At 37.8% G+C, this 27,877-nt stretch overlaps 2 protein-coding genes across 7 annotated transcripts; one reads left to right on the plus strand and one right to left on the minus strand.

Annotated features, from left to right (window-relative positions):
• Nucleotides 1-499: 499 nt before the first annotated feature.
• Nucleotides 500-17,948, minus strand: LOC133421511 (nuclear GTPase SLIP-GC-like). 5 transcript variants are annotated; one of them, XM_061711150.1, is made up of 23 exons: nucleotides 17,898-17,948; nucleotides 10,293-10,359; nucleotides 10,075-10,157; nucleotides 9,703-9,815; nucleotides 9,321-9,350; nucleotides 8,965-8,986; nucleotides 8,765-8,854; nucleotides 8,567-8,663; nucleotides 7,510-7,726; nucleotides 7,157-7,363; nucleotides 5,712-5,918; nucleotides 4,415-4,581; nucleotides 4,146-4,239; nucleotides 3,980-4,067; nucleotides 3,515-3,636; nucleotides 3,114-3,290; nucleotides 2,882-3,027; nucleotides 2,625-2,742; nucleotides 2,265-2,373; nucleotides 2,048-2,181; nucleotides 1,783-1,864; nucleotides 1,276-1,345; nucleotides 500-1,179 (listed from the first exon to the last, which is right to left on the minus strand). In XM_061711150.1, the coding sequence occupies exons 3-23, from the start codon at nucleotides 10,139-10,141 to the stop codon at nucleotides 1,125-1,127; spliced, it is 2,412 nt and encodes an 803-aa protein (XP_061567134.1). In that variant the 5' UTR covers nucleotides 10,142-10,157; nucleotides 10,293-10,359; nucleotides 17,898-17,948; the 3' UTR covers nucleotides 500-1,124. The 5 variants fall into 5 exon arrangements, with proteins under 5 accessions (XP_061567134.1, XP_061567135.1, XP_061567136.1 ...); XM_061711151.1 differs by lacking the exon at nucleotides 17,898-17,948 and having other exon boundaries at nucleotides 8,567-8,660; nucleotides 10,293-10,699; XM_061711152.1 differs by lacking the exon at nucleotides 17,898-17,948 and having other exon boundaries at nucleotides 2,048-2,175; nucleotides 10,293-10,699.
• Nucleotides 17,949-18,069: 121 nt separating this feature from the next.
• Nucleotides 18,070-27,399, plus strand: LOC133422154 (uncharacterized). 2 transcript variants are annotated; one of them, XM_061712068.1, is made up of 5 exons: nucleotides 18,070-18,244; nucleotides 18,539-18,635; nucleotides 18,833-18,951; nucleotides 21,521-21,589; nucleotides 24,426-27,399. In XM_061712068.1, the coding sequence occupies exons 2-5, from the start codon at nucleotides 18,563-18,565 to the stop codon at nucleotides 26,601-26,603; spliced, it is 2,439 nt and encodes an 812-aa protein (XP_061568052.1). In that variant the 5' UTR covers nucleotides 18,070-18,244; nucleotides 18,539-18,562; the 3' UTR covers nucleotides 26,604-27,399. The 2 variants fall into 2 exon arrangements, with proteins under 2 accessions (XP_061568052.1, XP_061568051.1); XM_061712067.1 differs by having other exon boundaries at nucleotides 18,070-18,225.
• Nucleotides 27,400-27,877: the final 478 nt, after the last annotated feature.

Below are 27,877 nucleotides of genomic sequence, written 5' to 3' on the forward strand. Positions count from 1 at the left end.
TTTTCTGCCATAACTTTTGAATGGTTTGATATAGAGAGTCGTGGGTGGTGCCATCAGACTTAGTTTTGAGTCCTTGACTTCATTAAATGGTAACACATTTGTGAGAAATATGCATTTGTTGTGCAGAAAAGCTGACTATGTGCCCTTCAGGAGATACAAACTGGAATTCACTCAGTGACCAGGAATCAATTATTTTATTTTGAACGTTGTCAATGGCCAAAAAGCAGGTGAAAAACCTTAAACACAAACCCAAACAGAAGTTCAAGGAAATGTAACCCAAGAAACTTCTAGAAATTAATCTTGAAAATAGATAGAAAAAATCCCCCCTATATTTAAACCCCCAAACAAGCTAATCACATTTTAAAGCTCTACTCAACAAACTTTACTCTGCTTTTAATTGCTGTAAATACACAAATCACGTTTTTTAAATTACTTTTAACTTGAAATTATTTAGAAAATGCCCCACATTTTTTAACTGACATTTTAACTTGCACCAAATGCACGCTCACCGGCTGCTTCTTCCTTATTTGAAACAAGCTTTAGTCCTGCAGTCTCCACATCCACTCATCACCAGACCATTCCCACCTGGTGCAATCAGTCGGCTACCTTCCTCCTGAGAGACACACCTGATGCACTCAGGCAGAGAGGGGCTCGGCCTGCAGCTCAGCTCAACATTTTAATTTGAGCAAAACTCCTTCAAAATCTCTGCCTCATCAAATCTACAATATGAACTATATTCAAGGTGCAGCATTAAATTTCATCATCATAAATCAATGGAAATGTTTTCTTCCCATCCCATGAACCAACATTGACTTATATCAAAATAAGGTTTCAAGGTGTGATGAAAGGAAATAACATCCCTGGTTGAATTAAATTGGGAACTAAGCATTTTACTGTAATTACATTTGCACATTTTCCATCTCTCTCTAATAAAACAAAGGGAATCAACAACTACAGTAATAACACAAACATAAATCCCATGAATGATTAAAATCTGGCTGTGTATTCAAAGAAAAAAGAAGAGGGATGACAGACAAGTGAAAAAAAAGTTGACATTATAATACCACCATTTAAAAAAAGACATTAATTATAACTTTTATCTCAAAATGTTCAGGAGCTTGAACTTAAGTATCCGGGATTGTTATTTTCATAGACTCCTGTCTCCTGGCTTCAGTGCATCTGTTGGACAGACAGAAATAAATGGATTATTAACATTTGTTAGTTAGCACCAAAACTTTTAAGGTTGTTTAATTTAATTTAATTTACCTCCATTACTTTTTCATATTTGAGCTGGTTTTCAGTTTATTGTAGAATTCTTGTACGGTTTCAAGCTCTTCTGAAACATCTGTGGGAAAACAAAAGTTTAGTGTTTCAATAATAATTTTACTTGATTTTACTCTTCTGCAACAGTATTTTCACCTTGTCATATTCCCTTTCAAGATTACTGGTGGTGGAAAATATATACATTTATTTTTGCTGTTTGAAACTTTGAAACTCCATATCCCCTTTCCTCATAATATTTAGAAAATAAAATAATTACATTTTAAAACACAGTATCAGAGCATTTTGCAAAATTTTCAAAACACTAGTGTTTACTAGTTTTAATCAAGAAATAAAGTCCATATTTGGAGGTCAGAGGACAGTTACAGAGAGTTACACATCCTGTTTTCATCTGACCCAATAATAATTTATAATTTAAAACCTAATTTTGTTTTCACCCACTGATTAGTTTAGTTTCTTGATAATTTTTGTGATTATCATAAAACTATTGTGTTACTATACCTGGGATTGAGTGGTCCTCCATCAGGAGGGAACAGTGGATTGATTCCTTCATGTTGTCCTCCAGTGTCTTCCAGACAGATTCCTAATTTGGCATTAAAAATATTGTAATTTAACACAAAGCAAAGAATTGATTTGAAAAAATTAAATGATACACATCTTTTAACTTTAAAAATGACCATAAAAAACATTTAAAACTGCAGAATGAAAGCTCTGCATAGTTTTCAGTCTCAACGTGTAAAAGGTAATTTTATATAATGGGACAAACCATCAAGTCTTTCAGTTTGTTCAACATCACGTCCTTGGCTCGGTCAAACATGTTGTTCATTGCATCATGGACATGTTCCTTAATCTTTTCCCTCATGTTTAGCAGAGAGTCCTTCCCTGTGAATTCTGCTGCTTCTTCAAAAGAAAATGAAATAAAATGCTTACATGAATTTTACGCATAGCTAACATTCTTTCGCATAACTAAATAACTTTCTTACTGTTGTAGCCCTCTTGCATGTTTTCCTCAATGGTCTCTATCAGACTGCGATAGATGGTTTTCTTGTCCTCACGGATGACTTTGTTCAGTTTTGTCTTTATCTGTTCCTCCTAACAGGGACCAACGATTTGAAACTATTTCAAATTTTACTTTAAATAAAAAAATATGCTATTTCAAGACTGGGTAAGAGTGTGTAAGTCTGTAAATACAACTACTGAGTTCTCCAGCACATAGCTAACAGTAATAAACTATATCAGCTTTGAAGTCAGAGAATTAAAATTAGAAACGAATACTATAATGAATACAGTTTTAACCAAATTTATACTGGTAACTTAGATCATTTTTATTTTTGCAACTTTACCTCTCTCTTGAGAAATATCAGCTGCAGTTCAACATCTTTGTAGTTCTGAATCAGCTTCTCAGTCTCAAGAGAAAACTCCCTGATGACACTATTGAATGGTGCACTCTCTCCATCATTTCTGAAAATGTTGAAATAAAAATCATCATTACTTTAGTATTTTGATCATCTGGTAAAATTGGATTACTAGCTGATTCCAAATATTCCCGACAGCCGGAAAATGAGTAACTTAATTATTTTTGTGCATGTTAATTTCTTACGGGAAGGTGTTCTTGAATGTCTCATCAATGCTGTTAGTGAGTTTCAAAGCCAACTTCAAGTTGAGGTTTAATTGTTTTCGTGGGTGGATGCCACTGTTATTGACGAGACACTTCAGTGTTTTGTGAAATCCTCTGCCAGACTTCCGCTGTGACATAACAGTGAAACATTCATTCTGAACATGCATTTACAGAAGGTCAATATTGATCCAATGTTTCTGATCAAAATGCATACTCTAGGATGAAGGAAGGAATCCAAGGTTCTTTCACAGGAATTTTTTGAATTTTCAACTCCTTCAGTAAGACACTTTTCAAAGGCATTGTAGGTTTCCTCCATTTCTTTTTTGATAGAGTCAAGTTGAAGGTACAAGTTTCTCCCAAGGTCTTCACACACTTTTGTTTTTTCAGCAACCTAAAAACAAGTTTTAAGAAAAATGTTTTAAAATTTTTGTGTGCAAACTGCTTTGATTTTTATATGAATTTCAGTTCATGTAGATGTCTTGGTCATGTAGGGTCCTGTAGAGGTCATCAAGATAGCTTTTCTTTATTTTTCCATCAATCAAGGTGAGAATAGTTTCAGGAAAGTTAATCAGTTCTATAGATTATTCCTTTAAATACGTATGACATCCATCTCACCGCTTCTCCAAGACTGGCTCCTTGAATCAGAGAGAGAAGCCCATAAGCCCCAGACACATAGTTAAGTGTCTCTGAATGACATTCGTTGAGCATTTCCAGGAACTCCTGAAGCTTGGGTATTTCTGTAAAAGAACAAAACAAAGACAAGTAAAAATGTAAAACAACATTTTCTCATCTTAAAACAAAGAAACAAAAATGAGGGCTCGCTGGCTGGGTGTCACAGTGGTTAAAGCAAGCGGCCCACTGAGGCTACAGTCCTCCTGCAGCGGTCGCAAGTTTGAGTCCCGGCCTGCGGCCCTTTGTTGCATGTCATCCCCCTTCTCTGTATCTACCCACTTCCTGTTTACACCTTGAATAAAGGCCACTAGAGCCACAAAAAAAACTTTAAAAAAAGAAACAAAAATGAGGACATATGTTTTGCATAATTTCTGTATATACAAAGTCTAACAAAATAGACAAACTTACCAGTGTCTTCCTCTTTTAAAAGTTTCCTTTTAAAAAACTCTCTGGAGCTCACTGTGAAGACCTTGAAGCATTTATCACTGAAGTGTTTCTGGGGAAAATGGAAGCTTATCATATTTTTTGAAGTAAACAATCCCTGAAAAACCTTCTCTCAGTATTTGAAACTCACTTTAATTTCCTGATGCCTGTTGAATTCCTTTTTCAGTTCCTTTTTCACATTTGCGTTCCTCTTAAGTATGTCAATATCGGGGACATCTGTTGAACTGTTTAAAAAAGTATATGTAATGTTTGAAGATATAGTGTACATATATTATTAAACTGACAAATATATATACAGTACATATATTTCAATTAACAGACTATGACTTGCAGCCATTGTTTTGTTTTTTTTTTCTTATTGACTTTCATGTTTAGGGTAAATCCTGTAGGCTTGCTTACTGATCATCTTCGATATCAGATTTGGTGCAGATGAAGTGAATGCGTTGACACTCGCCACCATTTCCGAGGAGGTGACATGAGCTTTCAAGGATCTCCCAGGGTTCCTTTTCTGATGCTGCTCGATTGATTTCAGCTACAATCCACACTGTCGAACAATTCCCAATAACCTATAGGGGCAGAATACGTATTGGAATAATATTCACAATAATTCATGATTAGGAAATAGATTTGAGAACATTACAGGTTCTGGTAAATTTGCAAAGCATATAATAATAATAATAATAATAATAATAATAATAATAATAATAATAATAATAACAATAATTAAAGCTGTAAGCAGCGATGAACGGGCCCTCGTGCGTGCAATTTGCACCAATGAAGGTCAAGTACTCAAAACCCAGTTCGATGACACCACCCACAACTCTCTTTGTCAAACCATTTAAGGGTTATAACAGAAAATAGGGACAACCAATCAGAAGAAGGGGCCGGGCTAATTCAGACCAATGAAGGTCAAGGACTCAATACCGAGTCCGATGACACCACCCACGACTCTCTATGTCAAACCATTCAAAAGTTATGGCAGAAAAAAGTATTCTAGGGGGCGCTGTTGAGCCATTAGACCACGCCCATTAAAAAGCAAACCATGAAATATCAAATTCATCGCCAGGCCTGGCTTGCGTGCAAACTTTGGTGACTTTTGGGGAACTATCAAATTTGGACCAATCAGATGAAGGGGGGGGCGCTTTTTGGTGTCTAGCGTCGCCACGGTAACGCTTTTGAAAAAGAAAAGTAATGCACGTCGTCGCAGGATGGAGACGTACATTTTGATGTATAACATACCTGGGTGCACGTTACGGTTCAGGCTCTGAAGCAGCTGAAGAAATGGCATAAATTTCGCCAAAATGACGACGATTAATTCAAAATGTTCAAAATGGCCGACTTCCTGTTCGGTTTCGGCCACCAAGAGACATTTCTTTAAGTTGCGACATGATACAGGTGTGTAGCGATTTTTTTGCATGTACGTCTAACCGTATTGTGGGGCTTGAGGCACAAAGTTTTCTAGGGGGAGCTGTTGAGCCATTAGGCCACGCCCATTAATGCAAACCATGAAATATAAAATTTTTTGCCTGGCCAGGCTTGCGTGCAAAATTTAGTGACTTTTGGGGCACGTTTAGGGGGGCAAAAAGGCCCTCATTTCATTGGAAAAATAAAAACGAGAAAAAAACAAAAAATTTCTACAGATACAATAGGGCCTTCGCACTGTCAGTGCTCGGGCCCTAATAATAATAATAATCACCCCTTTCCACATTTGATCTCTGCTCTTGTTACGGTCCCCGTTCCCAGGAAGGTCCACCAGTGTGACGTGCTGGAGAAGATGATTGTGTGGCACCTTTAAAGTCACACACTTGACCAGTGGCCAGTACCACCGGGTATCACCTGTATCTTCTCCCTGATTTGTTTCATTTCTTGTGTACTTTTTTAATTCTGAAGATAAGTCTTTAGGCTGCAGAAGTGAAAAAAGACAACTAAATTAATAAAGGGCAGTTCATTTATTAAATAAATAAATAAAAAGAATATGAATTAATACAAGGATCGGGTAAGATGAGACCATGACTTTGATTGATTTAATGATATGAATCTAGATAGAACCAACACAGTAAATGAAGGCATAGATATGGCAGAAAATAAATACATCAATTGATTCATTAAAATGTACAACTTATTATTTAGGTGAAAAAAAAGTAGGTGAGAAAATAATTACAGGTGAAAGCACGTATGGTTTTGACAGCAGTTGGTGAATTTTTAAACATCATAATAACCCAAAGCACTGAGCAAAAAATCTGACAATAGTTCCTGAAGAAGAAAGACTTGGTTCTGGCCATCTATTCTGTTTCCTCCCACAGAGTACATTTTGCTACTTAGAGAGAGATTCAGAGTAATGCATCTGTCTGACAATTAAAAAAAAAAAAGTTTTTAAGAATGGAAGAACAAAAATTTCCACTACTTACATGACATTTAATACATACATGCATTGACACTATTGGTATCATCTTTGTGTTGTTTTATAATAAGAACTTTACACCCATGAGATGTACACTTGCTAGCAGTGATTGTAATTAGATCTAATTGATAAACAGCTATTTACTCACTCATTTGTACACAAATCCACTGCAATGAGATCATTATAATTAGCAACAAAGTGGTTTGAAATGAGTAGATAGACTCTTTTCCTCCATTGTTCCCTGATGGTGGAATGACCTAGCAAACTCTGTACAATCTGCAGGCTCCATACTTACTTTTAAGAGCAAGCTAAAGACTCAGCTCTTTAAGGAACATTTCTGCATCTAGTTTTCTTCTCTGCTCATCAGAATTAAAGAGTTAGAAAAATTGTCCAGCTCTTTGCATGACTCAGCATTGAGAAAGCTGCATGCACTTATGCCAAGATGATTGCATGGTGGTGAATTTAAGACTAGTTTTGCTGAATAAAAGGGGCCGTTGTAGGGTGGGAAGGGAACAAAAAACGAATAATCTAGCACTAGCATGGCAGCACCTGTGTCCAACTGGACTCACAGCAGTCTCACCAGCACGTATCCATGCTGGACCCTCCTATGTGATTACTTGCTTATGTTCTTTCAGATGTAAGTCGGTTTGGATAAAAGTATTTTCTAAATGACAGTAGTAGTAGTAGTAGTAGTAGCTATCATTTTTTTCTGAAACAAAGCAAGTGTAAGCTTAACTTACTGAGTCATATGTCAAATTCTTCCTCTTGGAGTAGAGGAATTCTGGGATTTCTGTGAAGTATTTTTTGTCCATGAGGCTTTCAGGTGGCTTTTTGTTCCATTCATCTCCATACACAGCTGACAGTTTTTGAACAGTCTCATCCTCCGGGTCCTGATCTTCATGATCACCAACAGACTGACTAATTGGCCACAGCTCATCTTTCCACTCCTAAAAGGCAAAGACAAAAATGTCTTTTAACATTTACTTGTTCACCTTGTACTGAAACTAAAACTGCGTTTTTACAGCTAAATTCTAACATACAAGTAACAACAAGAAATAAAAGGCATGTTTATTGTCCTTTTTTTTTATTTTACCTCTGTTGTAATGAACTCAATCTCTGCCTCATACTTTGGTGTGTGCATGTTTCCCTCCACTTTGATCATGACTGAGGTGCATGCATTCACGCTTCCAGAAGGCAAAAGATTCTTCTGTCCAATCACAGCGTTTATCAAAGAGCTCTTTCCAGCCCCCGTTTTACCAAAGACGCCAACAATCTCCCTCTTCTTTGTCTCCAGATCAAGGACTTTCGATCTGTGAAGAATTGAGATTTAAAGTTGATTCATTTAAAAAGAAATTATTAAGTTTAAAAATCAGCAGAACCTCCGGCTGTGAGTCTCCGACTGCATGTAGGACCACTTGTGAAATATCTGAGTCCAACACAGATCATCTGTGTCACGGTGAGGGCGTGGGCAAAAATTGAACTTTTTTTAAAAAGGTCCAAACAGAATCACGGACAAAACACATTGGTTTCTGATTGGCGTGACCTGACTGAACATCCATCCATCCATCCATTATCTATACCCGCTTTATCCTTTGCAGGGTCACGGGGGTCCGCTGGAGCCTATCCCAGCTATAAATCCTGGCGCCGCGTCTGGGCTTAACTAAACCTGGCTGTTGTTAATGTAACTAATCCTGCACAGGATATATCCCCATGGTAATTTATGTGATACTGCTTTTGTGGAACCGAATCCAGGTTTGATTCACTCAGGATATCTGGCATATCCCGGCTTAATCCATTATCCTGGTTTTGTGAAACAGCCCTTGTCATCTTACATTTACCTGTGTTGTTTATCTGTTTGTTTTGATGTGCATTTTGTTTTAAATATATTGATCTTTTATTTTTAGCAGAACATGTATTTTATCAGCCTTGGTTGTTTTAAATATTTTAATATCAGAAAACTCCTGAACATGACCTTGAACCTGCAGCATGAACTTTGTCAAAGCTTAAAGTGAACAGAAATCAGCCGATCTTTTGTCGTTTTTAAGGTGTGCTGTAAATTACATTCAAACAAAATACCTTACTTTCTTTTGTATAAGAGCTTTCTTAAAACGAATATGCTAACAGAAAGTAACTTACTATTAAATACTTACTCCACGAAAGCACCAAGCTTTGTGTTGTTTTGGGAACGCAATTTGTCGAGGACAACTCCTATTTTGGCCTTCACCTCAGACAGTATTATTGCTTCTGCTAGAATGGAAGTAAAAATCAAACAATAAACATGTAAAAGAAACCATAAGTGTAAAGTTGAAGAAATCAAGGGCATGTTACTACTGTGTCATAAGAAATACCTGAGGATGCTCTTGTTTCGTTGTCACACTGTCGTTTATGTGGTGTATGCACTTCATTTGACTCCATCTGACGATCCATCTTTCTCTTTCCTTAGTTTTTTTTGAAAGAAAAAATAATAATTTGTTTCTTGGATTTATTGTAAATTATTTTAATATTAATAATTTATATGATAAATAATTTAAGAAATCATATAGCCAACCTTTATCGCTTGTGGAGGGTAACTGAGGATGAACACATATGAGACTTTTAAACAGGTTTTTATAATCATCCTTTCATTTACACACTATTTCAAAGGTTTTTGCAAACACAATTCTTTGTGTTTAAATTTGTATTTATACACCTGATATTCCATCCAGGATTTGCCTGGTAAAATACTGGATGGATGAGTCAAGAAAAAATAATAAGTGCTGTAATTCACAATCCTCCTTACTCACTGCAACGACAGTGAACCAGTTCTATGAAAGATGACCATGTTTAAAGACAGCTAAGTGTATAGAAAAGCAAATATAGAGTAAAGGCATGTTCAGTCAATAAATGTTTAAACGCCATCTTTACCTCAGTCGAAGCAGCTGCTTCTTCATGAGGCTGTGGAAACCAGAGATAAATTACATCACTGTTATGGCATGAAAATTTTATGCAAATAGTGAAAATAAAAACTATAATAATCATATCTTTCAACAATGAATCAGTGGAAATCAGACAAATCCTCTTTATCTTGATTTGCGTTTTGTTCTTCCTAGTGGCAATAATATGGATGCAAAACAGAAATAGTAAAGATTTCAAAATCTTTTGGCCTATTCTAAGGTTATTAATGAATATTTTAATCTGCATATACCGTCATAACGAAAAAGAAAAGTCCACTTAATAGAATGTAATTACCTATACCTAAGTATTTATACAAACATGTACAATATGCATTCACAGTGCTGAACTTTACCTTTAACAGCCCAAATTTGGCCTTGAACTTTAGTCGTGGTCCTTTTTTTGGAAACAAATCATTAATGTCCTGATCACCAAGTAAATAGAAACTTTCCTCGTCGATGCCTTCATCTAAAATAAAAAGATGATCTGGTAAGTTATTTTATTTAACTGCATAAATCGATGTTATAAAAGTGTGACAAATTACAGATTCAGATGTGAAGTTTATAATTTCATATTCAGCATTAAACAGCTTGTTACATCATCGAATTAACTCCTTTCCCTTGTTTTCAATATCTCTTTCTATTTTGACTAAGTTAGAGCAATGACAAAACAGCAAACGGAACAACAGTGCTGAAGTCTTATCCTTAAACATTTTTTCAAAGTTTACCTTTAAAATTGTTCTCCCACTCGCTCAGACCCCATTCCTTTAGTTTATCACGAACAAAATCATCCATGACTTTTCTGCAGGAGCTGAAAGATACATCACAACGTAAAAATGACCCTTTCTGCTCAGCGTGACAGATGTGGTCAGCAGCTCATAAATGATTAATCTGATGCAGATTAATAATCCTTCGGAAAATCAGATCAGATTTTCAAACTGCTCACCTGTTACAGAAGAAAACAATGACAAAGACAGACCAGGGAGGCAAGACGCTGTAACTGGAGGACAAAACTAGAAGAGCAAAAAAAAAAAAAAGATCAATGTTCAAATATAAGCAAGAACCGCGCAAATAACCCTGCCGGCAGCGGCGTAGGTGAAAGGCACTCTAAACTTTGAAGGAGAGAGGAAGAGACACTGCAGGTCTGAGGTGGGGAACTGAGATTTGTGAAAGAGAAAGTATCTGCAGGAAAGGCCAAAGGGTGTTGGCAATGCAGCACAGATGGGTGTGATCATAGACACATAGACGCCGCATTGACTGCCTGAGAACGTTGGGCGTGGCCGCCATCTTGGATCGGTGTCGCTTTGACTTCAGTGCGTTCACTTCTATTGAGGAAGGAGGTGTATGCACAGTGGCGTCTGTAAATGACCTTTAATATGATCATTTTTGTAAATATGTTTTTGTGTTTGTTTTGCTCATTGGCGTTGTTTGGAGCCAGGCTTTTATTTTTGGTTTTTATTAAGACGAATATTTAGTGCTTTTATTTTGAAGGCGTCTCGCCGAGAACTTCAGCGCATATTTAACGGTAAAGTTTAACAGCTGTTGAAACATTTTCTACAAGACTAAACTAGTGTCGGGAGTGCTAAAGTGTGCCTAACCGACACAAAAAGCACCTGGCTGATAAGGGGCACAAGGTTTGTTTTATTTGTACATTTTATACAGTATTTATGTATATATTGAGTTTAGTTGTCATGGTTACTGTCATTTATTTACTGTCAGTTAACGGGTTTGCCGACCCAGCGAGCTGCTGTGTCGGCCTCTATTTGAGTTGAATGAAACAATGTATGTATATAGTAAGAGTAACTTTGTTGTATTTTATTCCTTTATAGCTCTTACGGTGTGTTTGAGGTGATTTTATATTGAAGGAATAAAAACATCTATGAACCATCAGTTAGAGAGTCAACCGTCATCAGTCGGGGATGCTACAGTAAGAGCTTCACCTCATCCCTCACATCACGCCGCTGACCAAGGACAACTGCAGAGGGACCTGATGTGATGGTCAAGGATTGTGGTACCTCTTCACAACATGGAAGCATCAGCAAAGACGCCTCTAGACGACAGAGACTCTGAACAGATGAAGGATAAGGATACTGCAGAGGAGGATCTTCGTCGCTCTGGTCGCTTACGGATTCCCACGGAAAAGATGCTTGCATATCATGAGGAGGAGGCTCACAAAAAGGAGAAAAGGTTGACCCAAATGTATGAACAATGGAAGGTTCAGGCACGTAAGGCTAGAGAAAAGTTAAAGTCAAACATTCCTGAAAGTGACATTGCAAATCTTATAGACACACTTGAAGAAGAAAAAAACTGTGTTATAAACCTGTACATAGAAATCAGAGCTCACCTCACTCCATCTAATGAGACAAGACGTCGTATTGATGCCTGTGAGGCAGTGACAAGGGACATTCTTAAAATTGCCTTTGAAAGGATATCAGGCATAGATGGAGAATTTGATAGTGAAGCAGTAAGACAACGTCTTCATGAGCTTCTTAACAGAGACTATGCTCACTCCATCTATGGATCCACAGCTGCACCTCCAAGTCAACACTCAAGTAAAGGTTCCAGTCAATACTCTGTCATAGTAGCAAAAAGAGCAGATGCTGCAGCAGAATTAGCAGCAAAGGAGGCAGAATATGAAGTGTTTCTAAAAGAGGAGAAACAAAAGGAAAAGATTCAACTCTTAGAGGAGCAACAAAGAAAGGAACTTGAGGCTCAAAAACGTGAGTTGGAAAGATTAAAGGCAGAAAAGGACATTAAAGCTGCACGAGCGAGGCTCACAACTTATGATCAGGAAGTAATACAGGAGGCAAGTGTTAATTTGGCTGATCAGATGAGAACAAGAGAACATCAATATGTGTATCCTCCTCCTTCAGCTCTCATACAGCAGCCCACTGACATCACAGTAACAGCTGCACCTGCGAGGACAGATGTAAGTTATCTGGCTCAAGCAGTCCAAGATAGCATAGCTCTGAACAGGCTCCCAATGCCAGAACCGTCAGTATTTACTGGTGATCCTATTCAGTTCATTGAGTGGAAGGCTTCCTTCACATCCCTCATAGACAAAAGGAACATTGCATCAGCTGACAAATTGCATTATTTGAAGAAATATGTAGCAGGTCCAGCTCGAAAGACACTTGACGGCATATTTTTTAGAAATGATGATGAAGCCTATAAAGATGGATGGAATCGTCTCAACCACAGGTACGGTCAGCCGTTTGTTGTACAAAAAGCATTCAGGGAAAAACTAGCAAACTGGCCAAAGATCCAACCCAGAGATGCTGAGGGACTCAGAGCATTCGCTGATTTCTTACACTCATGTATGGAAGCCATGCCTTATGTTAAAGGTCTGAACATTTTAAATGATTGTGAAGAAAACCAGAAATTGGTTCAAAAGCTACCAGATTGGGCAGCATCACAGTGGAACCGCAAAGTCACTCAAGTCATGAGAGAAGACCAGGAGTTTCCCAGTTTCCAGGAGTTTGTCTTCTTCATTGTAAATGAGGCAGAAATTGCATGTAATCCTATTACTTCATTCCATGCTCTCCACTCATCAGAGGCTAACTCATCACGTCATCTGAAGGAAAATAAATGTAAATCCAGTGTTTATCATACACAGACAGTTACAGACACTGAAACACAAGGACAGTTGAAAACAAGTTTAAAGCCACCATGTCTGTTTTGTCAAGACAACAAACATCAACTTCATCACTGTCCTGAGTTTAAAGGAAAAGCTCTGGAGGAACGACGGAAATATGTGAGAGAAAATAAACTTTGTTATGGCTGCCTGAGGATGGGCCATAATGCCAAAGACTGCCGCAATAGACATACATGTGATAAATGTAAAGCAAGACATCCTACGCTTCTCCACGATGACACCTACTCCAAAGCCAAGCCCACGTCAGTCTCAAATCAAAGTACCACAGAGGAAACAGCAACCACATTGGCTCTCGGTGTGACAACGAAGGAGCCATCTACCAACACTTCAATGATAACGCCAGTGTGGGTTTCTTCTGTCAGCAATCCAGGTACAGAAAGACTTGTTTATGCGCTGCTTGATACCCAAAGCGATACAGTCTTCATTGACCAAGAAGTCAGCAATAGTTTACAGACTCAAACACATCCTGTAAGACTGAAACTAACGACCATGACAGGGAAGGATACATTAATGCATAGTCAAAGAGTGTCAGGTTTAAGAGTGAGAGGTTACAGCTCAGCTATCCACATTGATCTCCCCCCTGCTTACACCAAGAACTGTATACCAGTGAATCGAACACACATTCCTACCTGTGACACGGCACGGAACTGGAATCATCTCATCAAAATAGCAGATGAAATCCCACCACAGCTGGAATGTGAAGTCGGTCTGCTGATCGGCTACAATTGCTCAAGGGCACTGGCACCACGGCAGGTAATTATTGGAGGAGATAGTGAACCATATGCAGTTCAGACGGATTTGGGGTGGACTATTGTAGGCTGTTCATCACCTCACCAAAACTCACCAAGCATCACCAACATGTGCCACAGAGCTTCTGTCAGAGAGCTTCCTCCGGTGACCACAGCTGAAGCACTCAGGGTTCTCGAGTCTGACTTTAAGGATGCTAATAAGGACGGAAAGACTGTGTCTCATGATGACATCCGCTTCCTGGATGTGTTAAAGAAAGAGATACCTCCAGCTACGGATGTTAGCGCAGAAATACGGATTGGAGATCCTGAAGTTAAGAGGATTCAGACTCTAAACACACAGACACGGGAACAGTCAAGTCTCTCAGACCGCCTGTCAAAGTTTTCTTCATGGTCAAAGGCAACTCAGGCTGTCGCTCGTCTCATTCGTCGGGTCAGGAATGATAAGTCGACAGACCACAGCACCGTGCAAGAACGAGAAGACGCGCGCTGCATCATCATAAGAGACTTACAGAGACACGCGTATCCAGAAGAGATAAAGTTGCTCAGTAAGGTAACTCAACTTCCCTCTCAGAGTAAACTGTTTAGGTTGGATGCCTTTATTGATCAAGATGGACTCCTCAAGGTGGGAGGAAGACTAAAAAATGCATCGCTCCCTACCTCACTGAAGCATCCGGTAATTATACCAAAGAGTCATCCCATCACCAAAGCAATAATTGCTCACTGTCACGAGAAGGTCAAACATCAAGGAAAAGGCTCGACTATTAATGAGATCAGATCAAACGGATTTTGGATTCCAGGAATCAACAGAGCTGTGGCAACGCATCTACATCAATGTGTTACATGTCGAAAACTCAGAAGGCTCACAGAGGAACAGCGAATGGCGGATTTGCCGTCTGAACGTGTGGATCCATCACCACCTTTCACCTATTGTGGAATGGAGTGTTTCAGCCCGTTTTTCACCAAACAAGTACATAAGGTACAAAAGAGATACGGACTGCTTTTTACCTGCCTTTGCTGTCGAGCTATTCACATTGAAATGTTAGACGACATGTCAACAGATGCCTTCATAAACGGACTTCGTTGTTTCATTGCTATAAGAGGAGCAGTACGAGACATAAAATGTGACCAAGGAATGAACTTTGTTGGAGCTAAAAACGAACTGAATGAAGCTCTCAAGCAAGTGGATGCTGATCGTCTGACTACGTTTTTGGCTGAGAAACAATGTGACTTTAGCATGAACGCTCCACGTGCAAGCCATGCTGGAGGCGTATGGGAGAGACAGATCCGAACGGTGAAGAATGTTCTTCGTTCTACTCTCTCATCCTCATCAGGCAGGCTGGACGATGCCTCTCTACGGACATTCTTTTATGAGGCAGCAGTTCACTCCGCAACCATATCTTTTGTAGTATAATTAGTTAATGGACATTTTTTAATCAGTCACTAAAATTAAAGGTCACGTGGTTTTGAAATCATTCATGCTTTACATCAAGTATGATGATAAAGGGATGAAAACCAGTAATGATTTGGTGGGAGTGTAAATGACCTTTAATATGATCATTTTTGTAAATATGTTTTTGTGTTTGTTTTGCTCATTGGCGTTGTTTGGAGCCAGGCTTTTATTTTTGGTTTTTATTAAGACGAATATTTAGTGCTTTTATTTTGAAGGCGTCTCGCCGAGAACTTCAGCGCATATTTAACGGTAAAGTTTAACAGCTGTTGAAACATTTTCTACAAGACTAAACTAGTGTCGGGAGTGCTAAAGTGTGCCTAACCGACACAAAAAGCACCTGGCTGATAAGGGGCACAAGGTTTGTTTTATTTGTACATTTTATACAGTATTTATGTATATATTGAGTTTAGTTGTCATGGTTACTGTCATTTATTTACTGTCAGTTAACGGGTTTGCCGACCCAGCGAGCTGCTGTGTCGGCCTCTATTTGAGTTGAATGAAACAATGTATGTATATAGTAAGAGTAACTTTGTTGTATTTTATTCCTTTATAGCTCTTACGGTGTGTTTGAGGTGATTTTATATTGAAGGAATAAAAACATCTATGAACCATCAGTTAGAGAGTCAACCGTCATCAGTCGGGGATGCTACAGCGTCAATTCAGTCAAAGCTAAGGTATGGCAAGGTTACGAGTCTCAGAACTGAACTAGAGTATCAATCAACACGTCCAGCAAATACTCACCACAGAATCTGCTATGGAGCTTATCTGTGTGGTCAAGAAAATTGGAACTTTTTCAAATGCAGTCTCACTCACTGCAAAAACTCAAAATCTTACCAGGAATATTTGTATTATTTCTAGTTAAAATGTCTCATTTTTTGTCAAAAAATCTCATTACATTTAAAACAAGAGTCATTACCAGAAAAATAACTTGTTATTGGACAATTTTCACCTGTTTCAAATAAATTTTCACTTGAAATAAGTAGAAAAATCCAAGAGTACCTGGCTGCAGGCAAAATGGCCGACAAGGGCGCCGCCATACTTCGATCCATACCGGAAGTCCATACCGGAAGTTGGTCACTTCGTTAATATATATATTTTTTTATTTATTTATTTTTTTTTTAATTAACATTTGCAAACAGTACAATGATAACAAAACTTCACATTATGCAATTTCATGTTGAATTATAACATATAAAGAGTATTACTCAAATAAAAAACAAAACCAATGCATACCGGAGGTCCAGACCGGAAGTTCATACCGGAAGTTTTTTTTTTCTTTTTTTTTTTACAAGCTTTATTGAATAGTTCTCTTGTTACAAAAAACATAAACAGACAGACATACAAAACAGTCGTTAATACATAAGAGTACAACAACACAGGAGCCAGGGGGATTAAGAATATAGGGGGGATAAAGAGTATTACTCAAATAAAAAACAAAACAAAAAGCACAACACATTATAACAGAAAGCCAAAACATTTACATACATTTATGGTTTTGATTGCTTTTGAATTAGTAGAACACTTAATAGAATCCAGATACTGTTTTAATTCACAATGAAAAGTAAAAAACAAAGGGTTTTTTGCGTAAGAATTTGGATTTGTGGATGTGGAATTTTGCGAGGATAATCAACAAATTAATAATAAATGTTTCTTTTGGCTTTGTTCTAATTGTTACATGGTCAAAAACACCAAACAACACATCCTTCCAAAATAAATTAAAATCAATATCAATTCTTTCCGACACAAAATTACACATATCACTCCAAAAAGTTTGAACAATGGGGCACAGCCAGAATAAGTGTGTCATTGTTTCAGAATTTGCAGAACAAAAAGTACAGTTTGAATCGATATTTCTTTTGAATCTTTTTACAATGTGATCATTTGTTGGATAGAATTAATGAATTAACTTAACTTAAATTTCTTTAACTTTGTTTGTCACCAGGTATTGGTTGGGTGAGAGCCAGACCTTCTTCCAGTTAATATTTTTTACGTATTTATTCCAATATGGGATGTATATTATTAAAATATAACATGAATATATATATATATATATATATATATATATATATATATATATATATATATATATATATATATATATATATATATATATATATTATATCATATTAGCGTACCCAGTAATATAGCATATTGTATTATCTTATTGTATGTTGCTTCATTTCATATATCTTTGATTGTATTATATTATAAAATTATACATCATAGCGATTGCATTATTATATAATTTGTTTCTTTTTTTTCTCCATTATGACAATTGTATGCGGTCATCCGTTATGTTTTTTGTTTTTAAGTTTGTTATGTCTGTTATTAAAATATATTAATACATTCATTAATATGCTATAATGTATTTTGTATTGTGTATGTTGTGTGTGTGTATATATATATATGTATATATATATATATATATATATATATATATATATATATATATATATATATATATTATATATATATATATATATATATATATGTGTGTGTGTATATATGTATATATGTGTGTACGTGAATAGCATAGCCAGTAGTGTGACTACCTGCAGAACGTATTTTAGCATGAAAGCCTGCGTTTTTAACGTACATCAAGCATCCTGTATCATAACTACATGTCTGCCGTTTGTAACAAAGCAAACCGCGTGAAAATCGGTTGAAAATTAAGTGAGTTATAGTTATTTTACTTACGCAGACACCTCCTTCCTCAATAGAAGTGAACGTACTGGAGTCAAAGCGCCGCCGATCCAAGATGGCGGCCACGCCCGACGTCGGCCCCAATAGGAAGCGTCAGTCAATGCGGCGTCTATGTATATATGTCTATGGGTGTGATTAAAAACATGTTGGTGCAACTGCTCATTCTTTTGAGCTCACTGTCACCTCGCTCCCCTTTACTGTAGTTGAGAGGTGGAACAATCTACTTCTCCTGTTTTGGAGACAAGAAGCACTGCTCCCCTGGCATGATGAAAAATTGACTTTTGCTTTGTGTTTCAAAGTCCTCCAGGTTTATCTTATACAGGTAAAATTCCTCATCCCAGGTATTATCAGCAGTTTTGTTTTTCATATTTTACAGAAATGCTGTTTTTAATGCCTAAAATGAATTTATAAATGTAGATGTGTATTGCGTATTGCTTTATGTATCATCAGATTGACAGAATTAATGATTTGGATTTCTTGTAAGATGAGTCTGAAATTATACACTGTCAAAATCTTTAAAGGTTTTTAAAACTTTTCCTGTGTCAAGAGACTGTGAACTGCCACTTTAGAAATCTGGCAAAATCAGGAGACTGAAATAAGTGATTGTGAATGCTCTTTTTGTTTCATTTATTTAGCTACAACTTTCAGAGGGAATTTCCATGGAGACAGCCAACTTTGTCCGGGACAAACTCACTGAATGGGGTCTGAGTGAATTCATACAGAGATTTGAAGGTACGATCTTAGCGTTCTACTTTTTCTTCTTTATTTTTTTCAATAAAATATCGAAATATTGAAACTGATGTAGTAGCGAGTTGTATTATACTGTAACTTACCATGGGCCACACCTTTACTTTCTTGTATTATTCTGACACCTAGCGGTCAGAAGTAGAATTGTTGAATAAAGTGGCTTTGACGTTTATTTATTTCAGATGAAAGAATTGACAAGGAGACGTTTATAGGCCTTGGAGATTCAGACTGCCTCAATGTCTTGATTGGAAAAATTGGACCAAGACTAAAATTTAAAAAGAAGCTCAAGAAATTCTTGGAGGTAGTATTCTCTTCTTGTACGATTCATTATACCTAACACACATAATTTGGACATATATTTCATTGTATATTTATTCATTATATGTAGTCACCACTGAGTACAAGTAGAAACGGTTAAAGTTAAAGCAAATTTGGAAAGAAACACATTTTTATAAAATACCTGCTGAATTTCTTTTAGCTAAACGTTATTGGCTTGACAGCATTAAAAAGGATGAAAAATTTGTAAAATAAAGACTTAGGGCCTGATTTACTCAAGGTTTGCGTGTGTAAAAATGTGTGCAAACTTGACAGCACCCGCAAACCAAAGTGCCAGCTGATCTACAGCGTGCAAAGAGGACTGCATCTCTCAAATGCGCAAAATAGCACACGCAATTCATTTAGTACTTTTGCCCTGATGAATAATCAATATGGGGCGTACCCGCCAGAAATCGCTAAATACTGGGAGGGGAAGATGCAAATTGGTCCATTTACCACGCGCAATGAGATTTACCAAGCCTGAAAGTTTTTGCAGGGGTTGTGATTGCGTCTGTATTTAATACGTTCGAAAGGAAGGTGCTAATCTCCACATGCAAAAGGAGAAATATTTTATTTGAATGTTAAATCGAGTATTATTCAGCAAAAGGTTGCCACAGGAGGCACATTCATTTTTTTATTTGTGATAATAAATAAATCACGTGTTTTCATGGAGAAAAAAGTGTTTCTTATTTTGCGCCTGTTCTGCAGTCATACCCCGGTGTTGTGCCGTATTCAGCACCCCTGCCGTGAAAAGCACCCCCTCGTCTGACAAAAATGATATTCTCATTCCGTGTCACGTTCTGTTTAGCGTCCAGTTTTGTGTTAATGATTCATGTTTAAATGCGCTCATGGATTCCACAATAGTCATACTTTCCCTCAATCACAGTCACAGATAACAAAAATCGGGTAAATGGTTATTGATGTCATTAATTAATAGCCTGCTTACTGTGTTGTCTTCCATAATATTTGTAAATATATATAATATAAACTCCTAAGTATGTGTTTGTGTGAGTGTGTATATATAAATATATTGAAGTGTCAGTGTGTTGTTTCTTTTTCTTGGTCTACTTATCATTGAATATACGAGGGGGTGCTTTTCACGGCAGGGGTGCTGAATACGGCACAACAATTCGCCTCTTCCACTAATATCTCTAACTCCAACTCGTCAAATTTCATTTTGCGCTTGCGACTACCAGGACTCTCCATGGCGCAAAGTTTGCGCCGCAAACCGTAAGACACGCAACACCTCATTTAAATACTGCTGTTTGCACCTGTTATCAATTGCGCACGCAATCTTAGTTGATCACCCGCAAAACACACAACAACAGCACGCACAAACTTTTTCAGTGCACATGCAATTTAGTAATCTTTATTTAGGATCTTAGGAAATCGGGCCCTTAGATGCATTCCTAAAAATAGCTGTCTTTGGGATGTCTTAATGCTCCGCATGAGGATCATAGTTTAAGATGTGAAAAAAATACTGTCTCATCGTATTGTTGTTTTCTTCATTGTAGGAATTCAGGACCTCATATACTGTATGTTTTATTTTGTCTTCTCCCCAATCACATCTGGCTCAAATGAATAGGTTATTGACAGATTTGTGTGGACCTTTGATGATAAAACAATTAGGTGTACCTGAGCAGAGAAACGTGCACAGACATGCAAGACATGGTAGAGGGCTCCTGGACTGAAGAACATTGGTGTAATCTAAATGTCTTTCCACTTAACTATAGGTGAAGACACAAAGTTTTGTCTGCCATAAATTAACTGAATGGGATCTCAGCGAGTTGATTCCGAGATTTGAAGGTAAATTATTGCAAAGCTGCTTTGATGAGGGTAGTATTGATATAAAACTGAACAAACATAACACAAAATGCATATACCGGTACTTATTATGTGTTGATTTATGTCATTTCAGAAGAAGGCATTAATGAAGAGACTCTTCTAGCACTAGATTCAGAGAGAATCAATGCCATGATCCCTAAAATTGGACTCAGAGTAAAATTTGAAAAGAGGCTCAGAGAATATTTACAGGTAACGTGCAGGTGTATGTTATGAAGTTTGCGACAACTCAAACCTCTCACAACTCCTGTATGCAATATGCTAACTTTTATGATGAAAAAGAAGACATGTATGTACCTTGAATACAAAAGAAAGTCAGAAACAGTCGATTTTACAATTTATTTTACCATAAGCAGCTAGATGTTAACATTTCCATTAAAAGAAATAAAGATGTTTTACATTAAAACAACTCTATATAGAAATACCTGTTCTGACATGGGGGCTTATGTATCTGTTGTGTCGACAGACGACCTACTATTAATACTGTGGGAATGAGTGGGGAGGAGCTGACATAACTTATAGTGCTACTTTCTCCCACTAGAGGTTACTTTTCATGGTGTCTTACACATGAACAGGTACAGTATTGTGTTATGGTGCCTTCATTAAGCCAGAGGTGGTTCCTACATATGCATGGCTCTACACCATAATAGATACTGAGCAGCAGACTGCACTTGTTTCAGCAAATCTTAAATGTACTCATATTCTTCTTGCAGGTTTCAATTGAAATAGATAATGACACTCCTGAAATGATGGATGCAAATTCAGAGGATGGCGCTGAAATGGTTTGTTTGGTGATCACACATTCTGTTCAAACTTCCGATTCTTCCGATTTTTAGATTAGTAAGAGGAAAGATTAGAAGAATAGAAAGAAAAATGCACCGTTTTTTTTCCCTGGTTCCCTGTTTTTTCTTTCTTTTTCTGCATTAAGCCAAGCTGCTCAGCATAACTTTCATTAAAACAAGTAAAATTCAATCCTGTCATCTCATTTTTCAACATTAATTATTTTCATCCTTGTATTATTTTTTCTGGTGTTCTTAGAAATTTATTTTCTAAGAACACCTTATTGGGTGGGTGGAAACATCTCCCCCAAACTCAAGAAATCAGTTCAACTAAACTTTACTCCATTTCTAAAAACCATACAAGACTACCATATATGCTGCACAAATCTACTGATCTCTTTGGTTGGTAGAATAGTAATGATCAAAATGATCATAATGCCAAAAATCACTTGTCTATTCAGAATTATTTCAATACAGCCAATCACTAATGGGTTCGCATAATTGAACTTGACCATAACAAATTTCTATCAGGAAAATAAAAGACCATAAATTGATCTCTGGATGACTTTTCATGAGTTTGATACTGAGCAAAGGCATGTACAGTACGTACTACTGTGTTAGAAATTAAGCTCCATAACACCAGAGACAACAATAAAATACCACCACTGATTTAGCACCATCATGGTTTCAGCTGCTGGTGGAAAACAAAGGAAACTAGAAAATTTCACGAAATTTTGACATGGGCATGCCCTACGGCCCATTCGACCCCTCCAGCTGCTTTGGTTTAGGGCTGTAGTGGTTGTGTTCGGGGTGGTTCTATGTCAGTTTGAGGTGTTTACAGTTGTATTGCATTCATTCCTGTGCTCCCAATAGTTATTAAAGGTGTGCGCTTTTTGGCGTCTAGCGCCCCCCACGGTGACACTTTTGACTGAAAAAAGTAATGCCCATCGAGGCAACATGGAGACGCATCTAACGATGTATGCCATGCATGGGTGCACGTTGCGGTTCAGGCTACATTAATGGATAGGTTTTTGTTTCACCGTGGTAAAAAAATCCCATCCGAATGAATGGGGCCATTTGGCATGGATTTTGACATAAAATTTCCTTAAATCCCAGCTTCATGAAATTTGAATATGTTGACGGCCACAGCGTGCCGAGTCGGGGAACATTTGTACGATGTCTCTACGATAATCTGTCGCCTAGCAACAAGCGTCCAAAGTCAAATGGAAATTTAAAAAAAAAATGAAAGGTCAATATCGCAAAAATTTTAATAATTGGCATAATGAGCTTGTACGGCCCGTTAGTGCCAATCGGGCCGAGTGTTTGAAAGTTTGAACGATGTCTCTACGATAAAGTTCGACCGAGCAATAAGCGTCTGAATTTTTGCCTTTTTTTTTGCTTTATGGCATCTAGCGTTGCCACGGTAACACTTTTGACTGAGAAAAGTAATGCCCATCGAGGCACGATGGAGACGCATCCAACGATATATGCCATGCATGGGTGCACATTCCGGTTCGGGCAGCATTAACAGATTGTTTATTCACATGGTCCCCCATACAAATGCATTGGTTTTTGTTGCCATGGTAACAAGCCCCATAGGATAGAATGGGACAATTTGGCTTTAATATCTCAAAAGCTGTAAACGACAGCGTAATGAGACCTCAGTATGTTGTAGTCCACATCAACCTGAGTCTTTTAACGTTGGAACCAAGTCTCTGCGATACCGCGTTGCCGCGCAACAAGCATCCGAAGTTCCGTTAGCATCAAAATGAACAATGTGGAATATCTCAAAAACCGTAATAGCAAGCATGACGAGACTAAAATATGTTGCAGTACAAAGCGTCCCGGGTTGGTCAATGTTGTAATGATGTCTGTACGATAAACCGTTGCCTAGCAACAAGCGTCCAAAATAAAAGTGATTTTTTTTTTAAATTGAAAGTTAAATATCGCAAAAACCGTAATAACTAGAATGATGAAGTTGTATGGTCCTTTAAAGACTATCGGGCCGAGTGTTTCAAAGTTTGAACGATGTCTCTACGATAAAGTTCGGCCGAGCAATAAGCGCGGGAATTTTCGCCTTTTTTTTTGCTTTTTAGCAACTAGCGTTGCCATGGTAACCCCTATTACTGAGAAAAGTAATGCCCATCGAATCACGATGGAGACGCATCCAACGATGTATGCCATGCATGGGTGCACGTTGCGGTTCGGGCCGTATTAATGGACGAAAAAAAGTGCAGAATAATAAGAATAATAATAATAATAAGAAAAGGGAAACCTTTTCTAGATACTAATATATCGCCTTCATTTTCATGTTTTTCCTCATTTTTTCGGCCGTGTTTTACTTTTTGGGGATTTTTTTTTTCCACATCAGTGCGGGGTCATGCTGTACACCCGCTGGTGCGCAGTGGGACTTTTGCGACTTTAGCATGCTAGCAGCATTGCCCTTTGGGCCATTCTGGACGATTGCAATATGGTCATGCCACTACTTGGCATGCCCATAATTATTAAATAAAAAACTCAAATTCACAATGAATCTTGTAAGCAAGCATCAGTTTGGCACAACCCTGAGCTTTTACTAAACAAGACACCTTCCATCTTCAACTCATGGAAACATTATGGTATTACACAGTTACACAACCTTTTGAGGAACAATAGATGCAGAACCTGGTTTAGGACTGGTTTAGAAAATCAGTATTGGCAAAACTAAATATCTCTGTTGCCTCCATTCTGTTTTGAAATCTAAGATTACTTTATATAAGGATCAGTTACAATCTCTCTAAGAAAATGTTGTCAAATTTGTTGCAACTAAAATTTGAAAATGTGCATTTTGTCTCCAAAGCTTGAGAAGACAATTTACCCCGGAGCAACAGTGACTCAGGGACAAGGCCGGCTGGCTGCCATGCTCTTCATTCTGCGTCACCAGTTACCTGCAGCAGTGGAAGGCAGTTTGATGGCTCTACTGAACTTTCTCATCCCAACTCTGACCGCTGAATCTGAGTATATTTCTCACAAGATTCCTGATATGTCACGTGTGTTTTACTGTGAAGAGTGTCAAACCTACTTGGGAAAGAATCCTACACAGTGTTTCCACTGCGGCAAAACATTTGATAAAAAGAACAGTTTAGAAAAGGGAAACTTCTTTCTGTTTACATCCCTTAAAGAGCTTCTGAAAGGCATCCTTAAAAACTATGGCTCAGATTTGTTATCAAAAACAGTTAAACAGGACCATGCAATTAACGATGTGATGGATGGGATGATGTACCAGAAGCTGCTTAAACAAGGTGTATTGACAGCAGATGATCTTACACTGACATGGAACTGTGACGGTGCTCAAATCTCTGACCCCAAATATTCTGTTTGGCCCCTTCAATTTACCATCAATGAGCTTCCTTACTCACAGAGGAAGGACAATGTGGTCGTTGCTGGACTTTGGTTTGGTGAAAAACCCCCTAAGATGAGCACATTTCTGAAACCTTTCTTAGATGAATGTTGTGATATTGCCCACAATCCATTTCAGTGGCGTGACAGCAGCGGCACGGTTCATAGCTCAAGAGTCTTTTGCTTGCTTTGCTCCTCTGACGCTGTGGCGAGGCCCCTTCTGCGTAATTTCAAACAATTCAATGGAGAATATGGCTGTGACTGGTGTTTACACCCTGGCAAGACTGTCAGTAAAGGGAAAGGACACATGAGGTCATACCCACATGATGACAACCTACCTATCCCGAGGTCTAAAGAGATGTTTGATGCTAATGCGAAGGAGGCTGAAAAGTCTAAGTCTCCAAAGCATGGAGTAAAGGGAATCTCCTTGCTTTCCTCTCTCCCATTCTTTGATATCGTGTTTGGATTTGTGCCGGAATACATGCACTCAGTTCTACTTGGCGTGTCCAAACAACTAATGTCTCTGTGGTTGGACTCAGTCAATTCGGCGAAAGAATGGTATGTCGGTCAAAAGATTGAACAGCTGGACTCTCGGCTACTCCATCTGAAGCCACCATCAGAAGTAAGCCAACCTCCACAATCACTGAAGTATCGGGTCTGCAGGGATGCATCAGAGTTGCGAGCATTCCTTTTGTTTTATGCCATTTCTGTCCTGCCAGGTATCCTAGGAGATGAATTTCTGGCACATTATTTAGAGTTGTCATATAGTATTCACATTCTGCTACAAGAGTCAATATCCCAGCATGACATTGCGATGGTCCATCAGCGTCTGATACGCTTTGTGAAAAACATGAAAGATCTTTACGGTGAAGAAAACGTGTCTTTCAACTGCCATCAGTTAATCCACTTAGCTGAAAGTGTACGTAACTGGGGACCTCTGTGGGCAACATCAGCCTTCCCTTTCGAGAGAAACAATGGACATTTAAGGGCTCTCTTTGAAGGTGGTAAAGATGACCCTCAGCTCATTTTCCAGAGGTTTCTCTCTTGGCAGCAGATTCCCAGTCACCTCCAGTCTTTGGTTTTTAACCATGATCTAAAGTTCAGCGAGTTATTAGCCAAGCGCTCACCAGTCATCGCTAATAATGGTCACGAATCTTACACAACCCTCGGAAAATCACGGCAGCTGGACATCACAGGTTCCATTAGAGAAGCTATCCAGGAACTCTTAAACCAACCCGTTCTTGTCAAATCATTGGAGGTTTTTGACAGCTTCGCTACTGGAAACACTGTTTACCACTCAGCAAACTGCAAAGAGTCAGACAGGACCGACTATGTTGTTAAACTTAAGGACGGCAGGGCTGGAGAAATACAGCTCATGTTACCATTTAAAAACTGTATTTGCTCATCCAACTGTTTGTGCCAGACTGATCCAATCATTGTGCTCCACATGTACAAAGTCAAATCTGACACACTGTTAAGAAGGATAAGTGCTGACACTGCAAATGATCTCCAGAAGATCTTTACAAGCGTTGAAAGGACACGTGATGTCAAAGCGTTCTACTTAGATGATGTCAGGTGTAAATGTTTGTACATGGATGGTTGGCTTGTGCCTTTACCAAACTCCTATGAGACATACTAGTCACCACTCAGCAAAGACTCAAGCAACGCCAGAATACTAATAAATCATTTGCCTGACACTGTTTTAATCTCAACAGCAGACACAACAGATGCTGTTCTCTTCTGAAAAACACAAATGGAAATTTTAACAGTTCATCAACTATTTTATGTATAATATAATACTGGTTATGGATCTTTTTTTTCTCATGTTGCTATAGGTATTTGATAGCAAATTAGGCTTTCTTTTTCTTCTGTGAATGACATAAACAAAGAAGTATTTGCAATTTATGATTAAATAAATATCATGGGGGGTGGGAGGGACTCTATATGCAGTCTCCAATACTGATTAAACTGGATATTTTATCATTTATTCATCATTTGTTATTTGTGTTGGTTTTGTTTTTGTTTTCTTAAAATTGCATTTAGCATATAGTTGTTGTGGATGATTTTGCATTTTGTCGGTCTGTGTTGGAATCTGTGCACTCCTGTTGACAATTTAATTGCATCATGACAAAGTCAGTAAGTTACTTTCAATGACACAGCAAGCTTAAAATCACAATACTGGCTCATATTGATGGGCTTGAAGAGCTAATTAATCCTATTTCACATGATCCTGAGATGTACAGTATGTTGATTTTGATTAAAACATAGGGGTAATAATGTGTGTCGAAAAAACCCACTATTATGATAATTATTTTTATTGCACCTGTCAGACTATCGCAGAAGTAAGTGTAGTCAAATTCTGTCTGTTGTAAGTTTGACTGAAGAAGTGAACCATATAAATGTTTGTAAAGCAAAATATTGAAATACCATGTCTATGTCATCAAATAAAGAGTATTTTAAAAATAGTTTTTATATTATATTATATTAGGATAAACCTGGAATGGTATTTAAAAGGAGTCCTGTCATCCATCCTCATTCACTTTGCAAATGTTCTCCTGTGGAACGGGCCTGGTGCTGCTCCTACTGAGGGCCATTTCCACTGGTACAGAACATACGAAACCAATCACACTGGAGCGGGGATGACTCCTAAAGACCACTCTGCCTACATCACAGGCTTTGCTTCTCTGATTGCTTTTATGCCTATCCAATATCGTCCAGAGGCAGTTTGTTGTGTCGGCGAGTACTGACCCCTGGAAGTAGAAGTTAAATACCAGTTTAATTATTTGCGTTGATGAGGAAAAGCATGAGAGGGGCTGGGCAGGCTCCATCAAAACAGCTTTACGGTTACATATTTTTGTTAGAATATTTTTTTTTTAAAAAAGGGTTTGAAAACTTACATAAAGGCAACTTATT

Source organism: Cololabis saira, chromosome 21, assembly GCF_033807715.1.
Source record: "Cololabis saira isolate AMF1-May2022 chromosome 21, fColSai1.1, whole genome shotgun sequence".
Taxonomy (NCBI): domain Eukaryota; kingdom Metazoa; phylum Chordata; class Actinopteri; order Beloniformes; family Belonidae; genus Cololabis; species Cololabis saira.

Bases quoted from the DNA above. Each gene is read 5' to 3' on its own strand.
- LOC133421511 (XM_061711150.1), bottom strand. From the start codon at position 10,141: ATGGATGATTTTGTTCGTGATAAACTAAAGGAATGGGGTCTGAGCGAG. The intron at 4,240-4,414 runs GTAAGCAAGCCT...TTTTTTAAACAG, and splicing joins TCTGATATCGAAGATGATCA to TTCAACAGATGTCCCCGATA. The intron at 1,346-1,782 runs GTATAGTAACAC...GTTTTCCCACAG, and splicing joins GGAGGACCACTCAATCCCAG to ATGTTTCAGAAGAGCTTGAA.
- LOC133422154 (XM_061712068.1), top strand. From the start codon at position 18,563: ATGGAGACAGCCAACTTTGTCCGGGACAAACTCACTGAATGGGGTCTG. The intron at 18,636-18,832 runs GTACGATCTTAG...TATTTATTTCAG, and splicing joins ATTCATACAGAGATTTGAAG to ATGAAAGAATTGACAAGGAG. The intron at 21,590-24,425 runs GTTTGTTTGGTG...TTGTCTCCAAAG, and splicing joins CAGAGGATGGCGCTGAAATG to CTTGAGAAGACAATTTACCC.